Source organism: Podarcis cretensis, assembly GCF_951804945.1.
Source record: "Podarcis cretensis genome assembly, chromosome: 13".
NCBI lineage: Eukaryota > Metazoa > Chordata > Lepidosauria > Squamata > Lacertidae > Podarcis > Podarcis cretensis.
Window position 1 is genome coordinate 40360206 of NC_137182.1, and position 17192 is coordinate 40377397.

At 45.0% G+C, this 17192-nt stretch overlaps 1 protein-coding gene across 1 annotated transcript; it reads right to left on the reverse strand.

Annotated features, from left to right (window-relative positions):
• Positions 1 to 6470: 6470 nt before the first annotated feature.
• On the reverse strand, positions 6471 to 15006 carry ZG16 (zymogen granule protein 16). Its single transcript, XM_079951405.1, has 4 exons — positions 14485 to 15006; positions 9531 to 9586; positions 9261 to 9393; positions 6471 to 7053 (listed from the first exon to the last, which is right to left on the reverse strand). The coding sequence occupies exons 2-4, from the start codon at positions 9583 to 9585 to the stop codon at positions 6732 to 6734; spliced, it is 510 nt and encodes a 169-aa protein (XP_079807531.1). The 5' UTR covers position 9586; positions 14485 to 15006; the 3' UTR covers positions 6471 to 6731.
• Between the last annotated feature and the right edge of the window lie 2186 nt (positions 15007 to 17192).

Sequence of the window (17192 nt, forward strand, 5' to 3'; positions counted from 1 at the left end):
TTGAAGAGGTGAGTGACCTTCTTATCTAAGTAGCAACCTTTCCCACTTTTTATTTCTGCCTTCGTAAGCAGTGGAAGATTGCTAATGGCCCTTCTCCTTCAGCAGTCACGGAATCATAGAATTGTTGATTTAGAAGGGACCCTAAGGGTCATCTAGTCCCACCTGCTGCAGTGCAGGAATATGCAGCTGTCCTGTGTGGGGATTGAACCTGCAACCTTGGATTTTATCAGCACCACACACTAACCAACTGAGCTATCCAGGTGGTTCAGTTTTTGGAGCACTACCTGTTGAGCTGTGCCATTTCCCTTGCAGTTTACCCAAACCCACATGGCAATATCCAGATTGGAGGGTCCTCCTTCCACACATCACCCCCCTGCTCTGATTCTACAATGTTTTAAATGGGGACTATTTTCCCTTTAAAAAAAATGTCACCATGGGTTAGCCTTACTCCTCTCACTGGTGAGTTTGAGATTTCTCTTTTAAGATTGTCTCGTGTAGGCTATTTAGACTCTGGAGTGTGGGCTGTTTGTTTATTTTTATGCTACCAAACTGTTTTCTCCCTCATCCCACATCTTAATCAAGCGTCTTAATTTGGAAATGAGGGTTTAACTGGATGCTGTTGCCTTCAACTCCATCCTCCGCGTCTCAGCCTTTTAGATATTTGAAGATGGCTATCATACCTCCTGTCTCTCCATGTTTTCTTGAAAATGAAATAAATACAAATGCAATGGGTCTTCTTCCCAGGTAAGTGTGGATACTGCAAAGCAGCTGTCCCGAAGTTTTGGATACTGTAAAGCAGGCTTTCAGAAGTTTTGGAGGGTGGAGGGGATCACAGCATTAACATCCCAATAGATCTTGCTTTCCCATTAGGTTTCCAGGGGAACTCCATGTGCACCACAGAGTGAGTTGTGCCTCTGTGTACCCAGCTTCCAGCATCAGCCCAACACACTCTCTTACAGCCCTCCACCCAGCCTATTGTTCTTCCTCCTTGGATAACAGGGTACCCAGCCAGGTGGGGTAGGAAAACACCCACTCCTTTGTCTCTAGGGCAACCTATTTGAATTTGTAAATCACAGTACATTCGTACCTTGGAAGTCAAATGGAATCTGTTCTGGAAGTCCGTTCAACTTCCAAAGCACAGCTTCTGATTGGCTGCAAGAAGCTCCTGCAGCCAAGCGGAAGCTGTGCCAGATGTTCGAAAATCGTTTGAAAACCAGAACACTCACTTCCAGGTTTTGATCGTTCGGGAGCCGATTTCTTTGAGACATCTTTCCAAAGGAAAATCTTGAAATTATGTGAGAGCTTTTTATGATGGTGCTCAACATGGGTGTTAAGTTGTGGGTGAACATATCAGACGACACAGCGATTCTTCAAACAGCTCTTGTTTATTCACAGGCCAGAACAGAACTGACTGAAGAGTTCAGCCAGCCTGCTTATATAGCGCTCCACTACAATGCAACAGTAACCATTTTCTGTAACTATCCAATCACTGAACATCACTTTCAATCCCTTATTTGCATATGTGGACCTGAGTGAAAACTATCTACAGTATCCCCCTGCTGGCCCAGGGTGAGAACTTCAGTACATAACAATGGGCCTTTCCCCTTTCATGCTTTTAGTTACTTTTTAAAAATAAATAAAATCAAGATCTCTGTGGCATCATCCCACAATGCACCTGCCTTTTGGGTTTGTAGTTCATCCTTGCCTGGACTGGGTGTGTGCAGATCTGTAGTGAGCTGGTGTGGAAGAGTGGTCCTTGAGGCTGGAGATTTGCCTCGATCACTGTTGTAACATGTTATATTTTTCAGCTCAGTTCAATAAGTTTACTGTGCTAGCCGAAGGCCATGACAAAACCAACACAGTCAACAAAAATATAGAACAAACCCTCTGTTTAAACTAACAGAACCATGCAATGTAAGCGAGGCTATAAATGGGGAGCCCCAATGACTATATACAGTGTATTTCAAATTATACCTCCGAATCTCCCTTACAATTTACTACTATTTTGTCCAATTCTTTCTTGCCACCAGCATGAAATAGGCCACTTTATGAGTCACTGAGGCGTTCAAGTCACTCAGCAGCTACAGAACCCTCTCTGCCAAGAAGAGATTGTTTTCTCTAACAAACCAGGGATTTAGAAGGTGTCTCCTAGGTTCTGTGTAAAATGGGCAATGTAACACATAATGAAGAATGTCTTCTATTTGCGGTTGCCTGCATATACAGAGTCTATCTGTATATGGAATCTTGTTATAAGGCCCATCCAGCACAGCTGAGGGCATTGCTTGGAAACGCACATCAATAAAGGAAAATCTTAAGGGAACAAGCAAGAAATGGCTCTAAAGTGCTCTGTTTTTAAGAGTGGAAACCACAGAGAACTTTTGGAAGATTTAGCCACTTGTCCCTTCTGGATTCTGTCCAGTAGAGCCCATCTTCAAAATCTCAATAATAATCTGAATAATAATACAGGCAATGTTGAATGTTTGATTTCCACCAATAACTGTTCCCCAGTTCCATAAAGCACATGGCAGAAAATCGCTCGAAGGGTAAGGTAGTAATCTTTCCAGATAGTTGAATCGAGAGCAGTCTACTCTTTTCTTGACCGTTGTCCATCCGGCTTCTGTACGTAGAAGTGCTCCTGATGTTTCATTGGGTAAGGAGAATAGTCTCCTAAGAAATTTATTTTGAACAATTTCTAACCCTCACCTCAAATTTCAGCTCCACACAATATTTGCGGGATTACTTTACTACCATTTTACTGCCCTTTGGATTTCACTGCCTCAGTATGCCACTTCCAAGACAAGGATTCACTAAAAAAGAATCCAAGATATCTGAAGTAGGGTTGCCACATTTCAAAAGTTTTTGTTTTTGTTTTAGTTTTGCCAAAAGTTGTTGAGATTTTTTAAAACTAGTTTTTGAGCTATTTCTTTTTAAATTAGTCAAAATCTACACTACCGACATGGCCTGTCATAAGTCTGGATTTTCTCAGACATTTCAGCGATTTCCGCCCAGACAGAGTTTACTGGCTATGTCTGGAAAATTCTTGACATATGGCAACCCTATCTGAAGGAGCAAGAATGCTCTAATTCATGTTGACCCAAACTCCATCTATATCTAGGGCTGTGTTTTCCAAAGACCATCAGCTCAGTCTTGGAATAGTTTACGGAGAGGCTTTCTTGTTTATAATATGAACTAAAAACCACCAATAGATTTTTAAGTCCCAAGTGGGAGACTGAAAGGAGCCCTATGTCATCTGCATACATCTAATTGCCAGAGAACATGGACTAGGTGAAGAACTGCATCATTAATATAAAGATTAAAAAGCATAGGGGCCAAAATACAGCTCTGTTTCACTCCTTCGGTCGATTTAAAGGCCTCAGGCAAGCCAGCATTAAAACCAACTCTGACCCTCATTTCTGTGCCACAGTACAGTCTCAAATGAGTAGGAGAAGCCTGTGGTCAATGTTAGCATTGAGAAGTTTCTCTCCCCCCGCCCCCCATCTGCTGTGATTAACAGACTCAAAAGCAGCAGAGAGATCAATAAAGGCTGCAAAACGATTGTTTTTACTGTTTTTGGTGTATTTTCTAATGATGTGATTCAACATAAAACACTGGTTGTTGTTACTGAATCCCTCTCTGAAGTCCGCTTATCCTTCACACAATATATAATTTGTGTGGAGCCTGTCTAATAACTTATTAAATAGATATTGAGCATAAAGCTTGGAAAGGAATATCTAAATAAAAGGCCAACAGGGTGATAGGTGTTGAGGGATGGCTCTGTGTGCTATTTTAATAGAAAAAGAGGTGCTGGAACCCAACATGAACGCCTCCCTCATTCTCTCAGAATGGCAATGGCACACACCTGAGAGGTGCTGGAATTGAGTTCCGGCTGAAAAAAAGCCCTGGTTCAAGTCATAATGGACAAGCTTGGCTGAAGGCATCACCCCAAAATGGTGTGTGCATGTGTGAAGGGTAATAAAGACAGAAGTTGCCTCCTCTTATTTCTTCCCGCCAAACATCCACACCTAGAGACTACAATATTACGGATGGGCATTAACCTTCCAATAGCAAAAACCGTTCCTAGGCCTTTATAGAAGAGGGTGAGTGTTCCCTCTTTGAAAGGATGCACTCTGAGATGTGAGCCCATTAGACACTGGGGGTACGTGGAGTCAGTAGCAGGAAAGTGTTGGAGGATGGAGCTGTGGGGGCAGCTTGCCCGGCCTTGCCCTACCTAATCTAGCTTGTTGCCCTCAGGGACAGTTGAGGGGGTTGCTTTACAAAGGCCACATTCCCAAGATAAGTATAAAACACTGCCGCCATCTTGCACCGCCATGGTTTGCCCCAAAGAATTATGGGAACTGTAGTTTGTTAAAGGTGCCGAGAGTGGCTAGGAGACCTCTACTGCCCTCCCAGAACTACAGTTCCCAGAGTTCCCAATGAATGTGAGAAGGCGACCAAAGCAAGATTCAGTTGCCCGGCTAGTCAGCCTCAGGGGTGGGAATGGCTCATCATGCCTCAGGCTGTGAAACGTCTTAAGCCAGCCCTGGCGGAGCAGAAACTGGTGCAAATAAGCATCTGCACTTGCTGTTTCCCACCTCTGGACTTGAGCCTTTGTCTAAAACCATTTCCCTTTTTCCGTTTGGGGTTGAGAGAGCAATGCCCACTCCTGGCAGTAGGGCTTATGGGCATTTAGTATCTGCCCTACATTTTCTCTAGGGAAGCAGAAATGGCTCCCTCTTTTTTGGATCCCCAACAACCTTGTGAGGTAGGCTAGGTTGAGAGGAAGTGGCTGACTTTAACAGCTGAGTAGAGGCGCGAACCTGGATCTCACTAGACCTCATCTGATACTCTGACCACTGTGCCCACAGTGGCTCTTTGAACTCCAAGACAAGTAGAAGTCCAAGAAGTAAAACCTGGAGGGTGTTCTCTCTCTCTCTCTCTCTCTCTCTCTCTCTCTCTCTCAGCAGCAGCATTCAGAGACAGTGAGAAATTTTCCAGCTGAATTTCTGTTTGCCATAAATTTGTTAAATGCCCAAGAGCCCTGCCAGGAAGCAGCACTTGGGACTATCATTCTTCTCTGTTCACCCAACAGTTCCATTTTCTTCCTTCAACTCTCCCTCTTTAATACTCCTTCTTTTGCAAAGGTTTTCTCAGTCTGCCCAGCTTACCTAATGTGCAAATAATTTCTTGAGCTATTATGATATACACCTTGGGGTGGGAGAAGCATTGCTTTGAGTCCAGCAAATTATGTGGGAGCTATGCAGGCATGGGGTTAGGTAATTCCCTTGTATGGGAGATTACAGAGAGGGCCAATAGAAGCCAAAGTATTACCATTTTAAAACTTGGGCTTGTTTGCAGCTGAATCCAGGTGCAATTTTAAAAGGGCAAGGCGACCTTGAATCCTGCACTTCCAGTCAACAGTCAGATCTTCAAGGTCTCGTTTTCGCCAGCAGCTGAATGAGACGATAAGAGTTCTGAGGCTGCAGGACCATTTCAGACTAAAGACGGGAAATCACATTTTGTTCATGCTCTTCTGAATTTAATATAAACAAAGCCTCCATTTAACAAGAAAACAGGCTTAAGAAAGAGAGGGCTGTTTCTCACTCGTGCGAGATAGTTTGTTCTTTAAATAAAAAAACTAAGAGTTTTGGGTAGTTCTCATGGAACATTCCAAAATTGCCTTCTCGGCTGCAGCAGTACAATCCACTCTACGACCTCAGGATTTCACCAACACATTATCCTACCTGTATGTAAGCAGGCCAGGCTGCAGATGACATTTGTGGCCTGTACAAATTTGCTCTTTCCTGACAATTCTCCCTTCTTGCTTCCCCCGGCCATCACATATCCACTTCCCTATATTTTTACCAGATATATCATCATCACCATCACCATTTATACAGCATCAGAGTGTTCCAAGCACCTCTCAGTAATCCATACAACAACCCTCTAAAGCCAACCAGTAAATAATTCTGCTCATATAGGGTTGTTATAAGAGTTGCCAGGGTTATGTGTGTGTGATGTGCTTTGAATATTCTGGTGCTAGATCAGTATTAATGATGGTTATTCTAATAATAATAACAATCGCCATCATTTTAGGGAAGTGAATATTAGTCATTAATTGTTATGATGGCATCCATCTGTCTCGAGAGACAATGGAGTGCGCCTCCGGGGGGTGTTAGCAGCACTAAAGTGACTCCGCTGCTCAAACAACAAGACCCCCCCCCCCCCCGGTCTTGCTGATGTGGTCCAAAGGAAAGCAGAGCAATACATTTGGCACCAGCTTGGCTGCAGGAGTTGCCAAAAGGAGGCATACAAGATTTCATCCAACTATCTTAGGGACTCCACTCTGGATTTGTGTAGAGCTTGCTCTAAAACAGAACCTCAGACCTCTGTCTAAGTCACAGTGACGATGTCACACCGCCGTGATGATGTCATGTTCAAGGCCGACAACAAATAAAGAGATCCACAATCCCTTTTTTCAAATTTGCTTTTTTATTGCTCGATGCCGATTGACAGCAGTGCTGTGCTAGCTGTTTGACAGGAGAGGAAGCTCTGAAAACACGGGGGAGGACTGAAGTAGGTGTTGGTTCAACAGTGTTAACAAAAGAGGTGACAGAAAATGTGCTGGAAAATTATTTGCCTCACGAATAATCAGTCGGTAAGGGGAAAGAAAACCCTAAGCTGTCCCTGTTCCCTGCCCCATTGATCAGCTGGTCTCTCCCTGCCGTGCTCCCTCACTTTCCACAAGAGGGGCAGTCACTGGGGTAGTAGTCCCAGTGGAAACCGATGGCGTGAATGAATGAACCAGATCTGCCGCTGAAGTAACGCAGGACGGTGTTTGGGAAGAGAGGAGCTGCGTTGAAGCTGGTGCCTGTGTCCTTCCCAAAAGGGAAATAGCGCCCCTTGTCGGTGACGAACACAAGTTTGCTGACGTAGCTTTTGTATCTCCCGGAGACTTGGATGATGGACTCGCCGGGGTGCAAGAAGATTTCCTCCAGGTCGCCAGAAGAACCCCCCACGTAGTTGCTCCACTCCTTGCCGTAACGGACCTGGAGACTGGAATAAGGTAAAAGTTCTTAGGCCATCTTCTTTCTTCCCTGATAGGCCAACAGCCCAGTGCAGAGTTAGCCACGCTTATGGGGACGCAGGTGGCGCTGTGGGTTAAAGCCTCAGCGCCTAGGGCTTGCCGATCGAAAGGTCGGCGGTTCGAATCCCTGCGGCGGGGTGCGCTCCCGCTGCTCGGTCCCAGCGCCTGCCAACCTAGCAGTTCGAAAGCACCTCCGGGTGCAAGTAGATAAATAGGGACCGCTTACCAGTGGGAAGGTAAACGGCATTTCCGTGTGCGGCTCTGGCTCTGGCTCTGGCCAGAGCAGCGATGTCACGCTGGCCACGTGACCCGGAAGTGTCTCCGGACAGCGCTGGCCTCTGGCCTCTTAAGTGAGATGGGCGCACAACCCTAGAGTCTGTCAAGACTGGCCCGTACGGGCAGGGGTACCTTTACCTTTACCTTATGCCCCTTAAAACAGAAGGTCTCAATGGTGCCTAAGTCTGCTCTTGATTCCTGTACACCCCTTTCCATCCCAAAGGATCTAGAAGTTCTCTACAGGCTTTCCATGTTATCATTTCGTTTGGCACAACAAATTCACATTTGTTACTCATTTGCCTTGCACAATTCACATAATTGAGCTGCCGATTGCAAGGACACCCCCTATTCCCTCCCTCAAATATTCCTAATTTGTTGCTGAGAAATGTGGCCCTTGACTCAGGAAACACTTGGTCATGTTGTGCGGATGCATAATGATCGTCTTCCAAAGCAACTACTCTATTCCGAACTTTAAAACAGAAAGAGTAATGCTGGTGGTCAACAAAGGAGGTTTAAAGACTGTCTCAAGGCAAATTTAAAAAAATGTAGTATAAACACTGACAACTGGGAAACACTGGCCTGTGAGTGCTCCAGGTGGAGAACAGCCTTTACCAAAGGTGTAATGGGCTTTGAAGACACTCGAACTCAGGATGCAAGGGAGAAACGTGCTAAGAGGAAGGCACGCTTGGCAAATCCACACAGTGATCAACTCCCGCCCGGAAACCGATGTCCCCACTGTGGAAGGACATGTGGATCCAGAACTGGCCTCCACAGTCACTTATGGACTCATTGTTAAAACTGTGTTTATGGAAGACAATCTTACTCAGCTACGAGTCATCGCCAAAGAAGAAGAAAGAAGAAAAAGAAAGATAAGTTGTAATAACTTCTCCAACTCCTCTCCAACTATCAAGCTCTCCAAAGCAGAACATGTTCTCTGGCTAGTTTTATGCAACGAGGCATCAAGCATGTGACAGAAATAGAAGAATTTAGGTTGAAAGCTCTTTGGGGCAGGGTCCTGCATTTGATAACACGGTAGAAAACAAACTAGGGATAGAAAGTTTGAGTAGCCAATTTCAGACAAGAGCGACCCCAGTATTAGAATCTGGTTCAGAGCTCTGCACTGGACTCTTGGACCTCAAGTGTTCAATATAAGGAAAGCGGGTTCTCCATTTTCATTTCGCCATGGAGCCTTTGACTGCTCTGAAATGGTTTTGCTGCTGGCATCAAACTGGCAAACAAGCATATTCAGACATGAGGCTTAAAGTCACTTTCACAATTGAGGGTTAAGGTATGCACACATTAAAATGGCTAGAAACACAGCAAGACTGTTTTACTCTACACACAAACATATCTTCTGTGCTCTCTGTCCTACGAAATGAACAGAGGGCACTTCCAGACTGCTGCTGTTTTGCAGGCGACATTCAGCGGCATGCTGGAAAACTAAAGTCGATTTTGTTTTATTTTTCAATTTCTTATTAGGCTTCTATCCTGCCCTTCCTCTCAAAAGATGCCACAGAACCATAGCATTGTAGAGTTGGAAGGGACCCCGAGGGTCATCTAGTCCAACCCCCCCCCAACGCCCAGGAGCGCAACAAACCCACTCCCCCTCCCCCCAAAAATCCTGGACTGCTTGCAGTAAGGTAAAGGGATGGGGAAATGTGCTGGAAAGTATATGATAAGAATTGCTTGATTGTCTAATCTCCCTGCAAGCAATCAGAATGAATGCTCATCTAAACTCCCTGCAAATTTTATTGAGGTCTTGGATACACAGGATGTGTGGAAGTGAAAGGACTTTCCGAAGACTGCCCTAAATTTCCTCGCAAAGAAAGGGGTTACCTTATTTTAAGGTCAATCCATCCATGGCCTGTTCCCAGATCCCCAGCAGCCTCCAAACACTTACCCCACGATGTACCACCGGTTCGTCCGGATCCTAATGGCAGTTATGGGCCCATCCAGCTGGTTCCCAGAATGGGAGAAGCGTTTCCCGCCACCTCCGCCGTACTCGCCAGAATAGGAAGAAGAACGTGGCTGAGCTGGAATAAGACCCAAAGCAACACAGAGCAGATGAGCAGATGGCACAGCAGCCCTAGTCCTGCACTTGGCCAGCACCACGGCCTGGGGGACAGTGACACCTTCCTCCCCGCCCCGCCCGGCCCCCGTTGGGATTTACCTGTGTTGATGGTGATGCCGCAACAGAGCAATGCAAGGAGCGAAAACCAAAACATCCTAGAAAAGAGAGTGTTGCGGTTTTTAAAAAAATCAACGTGTTGATTTCAGTACTTTTACATGTTTATTCTATCCTCCCTGCCCTCCCACATCCGTTTCAAAGTGTCATACACATCCTGGTCCCATTCCTCTAATTTTATCCTTCACAACCGCCCTGTGAGGTAGGAGAGGGTGGGAGTAGGTGAATTGGCCCAGGTCACCCACTGAATTTGAATGCTGAGAAGGGATTTGAAGACAGGCCTCTCCAGCCAAAGCCAACCCACTCACTTTGGATACAAGAAGCTGCCTTAGTCCATTGGTCCATCTAGCTCAGGTTTCTCAAAGAAGGACTTGGGACTCCAGCTGCTTTTGGACTACAGTCCCCATCATCCCTGTCCTGCTAGCTAGGGATGATGGGAGTTGTAGTCCAAAAACAGCTAGAGACCTAAGTTTGGGGAATCTCTGATCTAGCTCATTACTGTCTATGCTGTCTGAATTGGCAGCAGCTTTCCAGCGTTTCTGGCAGAAGCCATTCCTACCCCTACCTGGAGATGTCAGGAATCGAACCCGCAACCTTCTCTGTGCAAAGCAGATGCTCTGAGTTGTGACCCATCCCTCAGTTATGAAATAGCAGGTGTTCCAAAGACGTCTGAGACACACCTGCCAGAGCACTGCTTCATTACACTATCAAACCAGATACCCAAGCCAGCTTTACATCCTTTTAAAAGGGAGTTCCTGTAATAGGATCGGGACAGCCGACTCCACGAAGGCTCTGTGCTACGTGGACTTTGCCATGATTTGTGCAAAGTTGAGCTTCCATTGGAAATCAAACCAAAACATAATTTGAACCAAATTCACCAAGCATAGCCTTGTTCTCAGCCCTGTAAAAATGTAAAGAGGGCGTGCTTTTGAGCATGTGCAGAGTGACTTGCATTCGCCCTTGAATAACCGCAACCAGCTTGCAATGAGTGGTAACGGCTTTTGAATAAGAACCATATTAACATTGCTCAGTCCAGGCTGTGCATATGTTGACGTGGTTATGCCAGTGATCTGCTCTCTGCTCTCTTTATTAATACCTCTTAATTTGCAGCTTTTAAACCATTTTTCTGGAGCGCGGCCTCTGGAAAGTTGACCTGACTCAAATCCCATGCTGGCAACCTTAGTTCTGTGAACTAGTGGAGAGTCAGATGTTGGGAGACTCCAACTCCCAATCTATCTCACCACTGGTCATGCTTCAGTGATGACCAAACTTGGCCTGCCAGCTGTTTTGGGACTACAACTCCCATCATCCCTAGCTAACAGGACCAGTGGTCAGGGATGATGGGAATTGTAGTCCCAAAACAGCTGGAGAGCCAAGTTTGGCCATCGCTGTGCTAGATGGAGTTCTTAAGAGTTTGGAGTCAAGCAACATCTGGAGGGCCACATACCAAACAGGTAATCCGGGCAGCTTAATCACAGAATTATAAGAGTTGGAATCATCTTTTTATGTTCTTATGTTCTTTGTATACTGTGTTAGTTTTATGATGTTAGCCGCCCTTAGCCCAGCTCCAGACGGGTACAAATAAAATTATCATCATCATCATCATCATCATCATCATCATCCTAGTCCAACCCGCTGCAATGCAAAAATATGAAGCTGTCCCTTACGGGGATCAAACCTGCAACCTTGGTATTATCAGCACCATGCTCTAACCAACTGAGCTATCCAGCAGTTCTTGAAAAAACCCAGGAGGTCTAAACCCCTTAAAGCAAACAGTCAACCCCAGGCAGCCCCCAAGTCCCTATAGAAAGACTTTGTTCTCAGAGAAGGCCTCTTCAGAGCCTCCTGGAAAACAGGGTCCACTAGAAGCACCCCCTCCCCTTAAAAAAACCACACAAAAAATATCTGTTGTGAGGCTAAAATGAGGAGGGGGAGAAGTTGTCTCTGCGGAATAGAACAATCCTGAATTATAAAATAACACAATTAGAGATTGAGGAGGCCATTCAGAACATGCAACTGGGCAAGTCTCCAGGGCCAGATGGGCTTACCTCCAAATATTATAAGACATTGAAAGACTATTTGATACATCCATTAATGGAGGTTTGCAATGAAATTATGGAGGGGAAGAAGGCACCGGAGTCGTGGAAAGAAGCTTTCATCACATTGATACCCAAACTAGAAACTGAAAAGACACAACTTAAGAATTACCGCCCCATCTCCCTCCTAAATGTGGATTACAAAATATTTGCAGACATTTTAGCAAGTAGATTTAAAAAAGTTTTAAATGAAGTAATTCACAAGGACCAGGCAGGCTTTCTCCCAGGTAGACATTTGTTTGCAAACACAAGGAACATTATCGATATTTTGGAACTCTTGCAAACAAACATTAATACAAAAGCAGTCTTGATATTTATAGACGCGGAGAAGGCCTTTGACAATATCTCCTGGAAGTTTATGAAGAAAAATTTGGAAGGAATGGGAGTGGGGCGGGGGTTTTACAATGGGATAGAGGCAATTTATTCAGAGCAAAAGGCAAAACTGATAGTTAACAATGTGGTGACAGAAGAGTTTAGAATTGAAAAAGGAACACGACAAGGTTACCCTATATCCCCTTTGTTATTTATATCGGTCCTAGAAGTGCTCTTGAATATGATCAGAGGAGACCGGTTGGTGGAAGGTATCCAGGTCGGAGCGAAACAATATAAACTGAAAGTATTTGCAGATGACCTAGTTTTAACCCTACAGGAGCCAGAGCCTAGTACTAAAAGGGTGTTGCAACTGATTTATGAGTTTGGTCGAGTGGCGGGATTTAAACTTAATAAGCAAAAAACCAAGGTCTTAGAAAAAAAATTGACTTTTTCAGAATCAGAAAGGTTTCAGAAAGAGACAGAATTAAATGTGGTTAAAAAAGTAAGATACCTAGGGGTAAACATAACAGTGAAGAACAGGAATTTATTTAAAGACAATTATGAAAAATGTTGGTCTGAAATTAAAAGGGATCTAGATGTTTGGTCAAGATTGAAACTTTCCTTGACAGGACGTATTGCTGCTATTAAGATGAATGTATTGCCAAAAATGTTGTTTTTGTTTCAAACTTTGCAGATTGTGGACAAAATGGAGTGTTTTGGGAGGTGGCAGAGAGATATTTCAAAATTTGTCTGGAAGGGCAAAAAGCCCAGAATTAAGTTTAAGATATTAACTGATGCTAAAGAAAGAGGGGGCTTTGCTCTGCCAGACCTAAAGTTGTATTATGAATCAGCAGCTTTCTGCTGGTTGAAAGACTGGCTACTTCTTGAGAACACTGATGTTTTAGATTTGGAAGGATTCAACAATGTGTTTGGTTGGCATGCATATCTGTGGTATGACAAGGCTAAAATACATAAGACTTTCAAGAACCATGTTGTCAGAAAAGCAGTATTTAATGTCTGGTTGAAATATAAAGACTTATTGGAAAACAAGACCCCAAGGTGGTTATCGCCAATGGAGGCTAAGGCCCTGAAAAAACTCAATATGGAGGCCAAATGGCTGAAATATTGGGAAATAATAGAAAAAGATGGAGATAACTGGAGGTTGCAGAGTATGGAGAAAATAAAAGACAAAGTGCGAGATTGGCTACATTATGCTCAGATTAAAGAAGTTTTTAAGTTGGACAAAAAGATAGGATTCCAGGTGGAAAAATCAAAGTTAGAAACAGAACTGTTAGAACCCAGCTCTAAGATACTTTCAAGAATGTATAACTTGCTGTTAAAATGGAATACACAGGATGAAACGGTTAAATCAGCCATGATAAAATGGGCACAGGACATAGGGTATAACATCATGTTTGCTGACTGGGAAAAGTTATGGACCACAGGTTTGAGATTTACGGCATGTAATGCCTTGAAAGAAAACATTATGAAAATGATATATAGGTGGTACATGACTCCAGTCAAGCTTGCAAAGATATACCATGTGTTTGATAATAAATGTTGGAAGTGTAAAGAAGCTGAAGGAACATTCTTTCACCTCTGGTGGACTTGCCCTAGAGTGAAGGTTTTCTGGGAAATGATTTATAATGAACTGAAAAAGGTATTTAAGTATACCTTCCTTAAGAAACCAGAGGCCTTTCTCTTAGGCATTGTTGATCAGAGCATGCAAAAGAAGGATCGAATCTTTTTTATGTATGCTACAACAGCAGCAAGGATAAAAGGTAAAGGTAAAGGTACCCCTGCCCGTATGGGCCAGTCTTGACAGACTCTGGGGTTGTGCGCCCATCTCACTTAAGAGGCCAGGGGCCAGCGCTGTCCGGAGACACTTCCGGGTCACGTGGCCAGCGTGATATCGCTGCTCTGGCGAGCCAGAGTCGCACACGGAAACGCCGTTTACCTTCCCGCTGGTAAGTGGTCCCTATTTATCTACTTGCACCCGGAGGTGCTTTTGAACTGCTAGGTTGGCAGGCGCTGGGACCGAGCAGCGGGAGCGCACCCCGCCGCAGGGATTCGAACCGCCGACCTTTCGATCGGCAAGTCCTAGGCGCTGAGGCTTTAACCCACAGCGCCACCTGCGTCCCAGCAGCAAGGATACTCATCGCTAAAAGCTGGAAAACTCAAGAATTACCCACACTGGAAGAATGGCAGATGCAACTGATAGACTATATGGAATTGGCAGAATCCGAGACCTGGGAGAAGAACTGGTGGAGGAAGACTGGAAGAAATTTAAGGACTATCTACAAAAATATTGTAAATTGTATGAATGTTAAGAAAGATGTAAGATTAGCAAAAACATGGCTTCAACAAACTAGTTATAAAGAATATAAATTTAAATTTAATTGGAAGACGAAAAGATAAATTTTGGATAAGTAACATGTTTTATGCCAGCTTCAGCCACTGCAAGGAAAAGTGGGATACAAATGCAATAAATAATTATTTGCGCGAAGGGTTGTGCTCAGTTTCTGACTTACGTTGCAGCCTGCGCAGTCCTTGGGTGGGCTGGGTGCTCTGTGCCTGAGCTCTGCAGAATTGGCCAAAGGGGAGCTTCAGGTTTTATAGTGTCCGTGAAGTACGATATGGCGCTACCTTATCTTGGGAACCTGCCTGCTGGGCAAACACCATCCATCTATTATAAAACATTTCAATTGGCATTTTCCTGGGAGGGACCCAAACAAACGGGCCCTCCCTTTAATGGCCCACGGCAGCCACCTGCTGCGCTGGGGCCTAGCGTGGGATGAGAGGAATCCTGGAGCCCCAAAGATGGAAGGGAAACAGCATTGTCCAACCCTGATGTATCCTGGCCACCTTTGGAAAATGGAGGGAACTTTGATCTCCCACCAAATCTTCACATTACTGCAGCTGTGTGGCCAGTGAAGATCTTCAGCACTTAAACAAAGAATATTTAAATGGCACAATCATTGGTTTTTATTTGAAATATCTGGTGCTTGAAAAATTGAAAAAAGGTGCTGATAGAACTCATGTGTTCAGTTCCTTCTTTTACACATGCCTTAATCCAAGGAGAAATGGCACAGGCAGGTAAAAAGATGGACACGTTGTGTTGACATCTTTGAAGATTTTATTTTTGTTCCTATTAATAAAGCAGCACCTTGGTTCTTGGCTGCCATCTGTTTCCCAGTCTTAAGACAACCCAATATATGAAACCAAGTCATACTATCAGGAAGTTAGGTCTTCCTCTTCATACGTATCAAGGAATTATATGCAAACAGCCTTGGATTCTGCTCATGGTTTCATTGAGAGGCTGTTTCCAATCAAGTGTGGGAAGTCAAAAAACACACTAAAAGAAGTTTCTCCAACAATGCTATGGAAGGTTCAAACCTGAAAGTGCCACAACAGAATGACTTCAGTGATTGTGGAATTTCCACCTGATTTCCAAGTCTGGATGCTCCATTGGTAATCTCCTGAGAGTGATCTAGTCTGGCTAAGCCCAGGGATTTAGCCTAGACTTGGAGCTGAACCCCATGGGGGGAGTGATTTGTCTGGGCGAGACTCTCAGGTTGCACCCTGACAGGAAAAACTCTCTCATTCTCCCTCTCCGAGATTTTGGCTCTCCCGGAATAGACCTGTAAAACAGCAAACGCAGAGTCACCACAATTTCCAAATCCCTTCTAACCACAGAGCACAGCAAGGAAAGACCTGCTATGGGGAGAGAAAGGTCTGCTTTGTCTCAGCTTCTGCCTGTGAATCTGGGCACCCCATAGGGGGAGGTGACAGCTGGGATGCTGCAAGGCCTGACCCTGCCTCTTCCTCCTTCAGGGAGCAGCACATCATTCTCTGAGGATGACTCCTCTACTACGGACATGGCATCCGCAAAGATGAGGATGGGGACAACCCGAGAACTAGTTGGCTCCACCTGCCATTGGCCCTGGGCCCTGCCTTTCACTGGCTCTGGGTCCGCCTGCTGTTGGGTGGTGTAGCCTGGTGTAGTGGTTAGAATGAGAGACCGGGACCCGAGTTCAAATCCCTGCTCAGGCACGAAACTCACCGAATGAACTTGGGCCAGTCACTACCTCTCACACTATTGTTGTGAGGAAGATTAAAGAGATGTGTGTTGAAAGACAGGATCGTTGTGAGCCTAGAAGGGGAGGGTGGAGAGCTCCTGGGAGGAAGCCTGAGGTAAATTGCTAAAAAGCACGTGGGGTTCATTTTTATTTTTTAAAGAAAATTAGCAGAGAGAAGGTTGGGTGAGAGCCTCGGCATGCTTGCTCTCTCTACTTGAAGGGAATGTTTTTCCTATAGTCAAAAGATTGGCATCCGTGCCATTTTAGAACACCCCCTTCTGCCCACCCTACTACTGACCAAAGGAGAAAATGAAACCCCAAAAATATTTGTGCTGTGTTTTCTTTCTGCTCCTGATCACATCCTTGCTCAGCCTCAAAGCTCTTAACAGGACTGCTCCTCGGCCTCTGGGTTTAAGATGGGCCTAGTGGCTTCATCGCAAAGCAGCAAAATGGTGGAGAAGGAAGGCAGAGGCAGCTGCGTGCCTGACAGCAATGAGGAACGAGGGACACGCTCCGTTCTGGGGCCGTGCCCTGATAATGCCCTTTGAGAATATTGCCAGAGACATCTGGAGAGTAGCAATTCAGGCAGACCTCGCCCAAGATGAGGTTGCGTGCCAGGCCTGGCCCATCCCAGGCACATGCTGTTCTGAGAAAACATGGGAATGTCCAGAGGGCGTTAGAGGACAAGGGCCTTCGGATGCCACCGCACCCTGTCCCCATGTCACAGACCATCTGTGTGAGTGTGCGTGGGAGGAAATGAGGAGATCCAGTTTGGGGCAAACACAACCTTTGCCAGTGTTTTGGCAAGGAGGAGGAAGTGGCTTGTCCGATTCTGGTTCCCTGCCACAAACATGCAACACGCTTTAGCTGAATTCAGCACAGGTTTGATGCATGCACCCATTGCCGGCTTTACATGTTCAGTGTTTCATTAGTATTTATTATTGTTGTTTATTAAATCTGTATGCTGCCCTACAGGCATAGATCTCAGGGCAGTTAGCAACACAAAATCACAATAGTAAAAACACAAGATACGTAATAACAATATAGGTGTCTGCTATCTGAAGAGTCGGGGTGTGTGTGTGAGGAAATGGGTACAAAATTAAGGAACCCAGTGCCCCTTGCAGTCTCCTAGTTTTGGATACAACGCGGTCCCTTTCCAC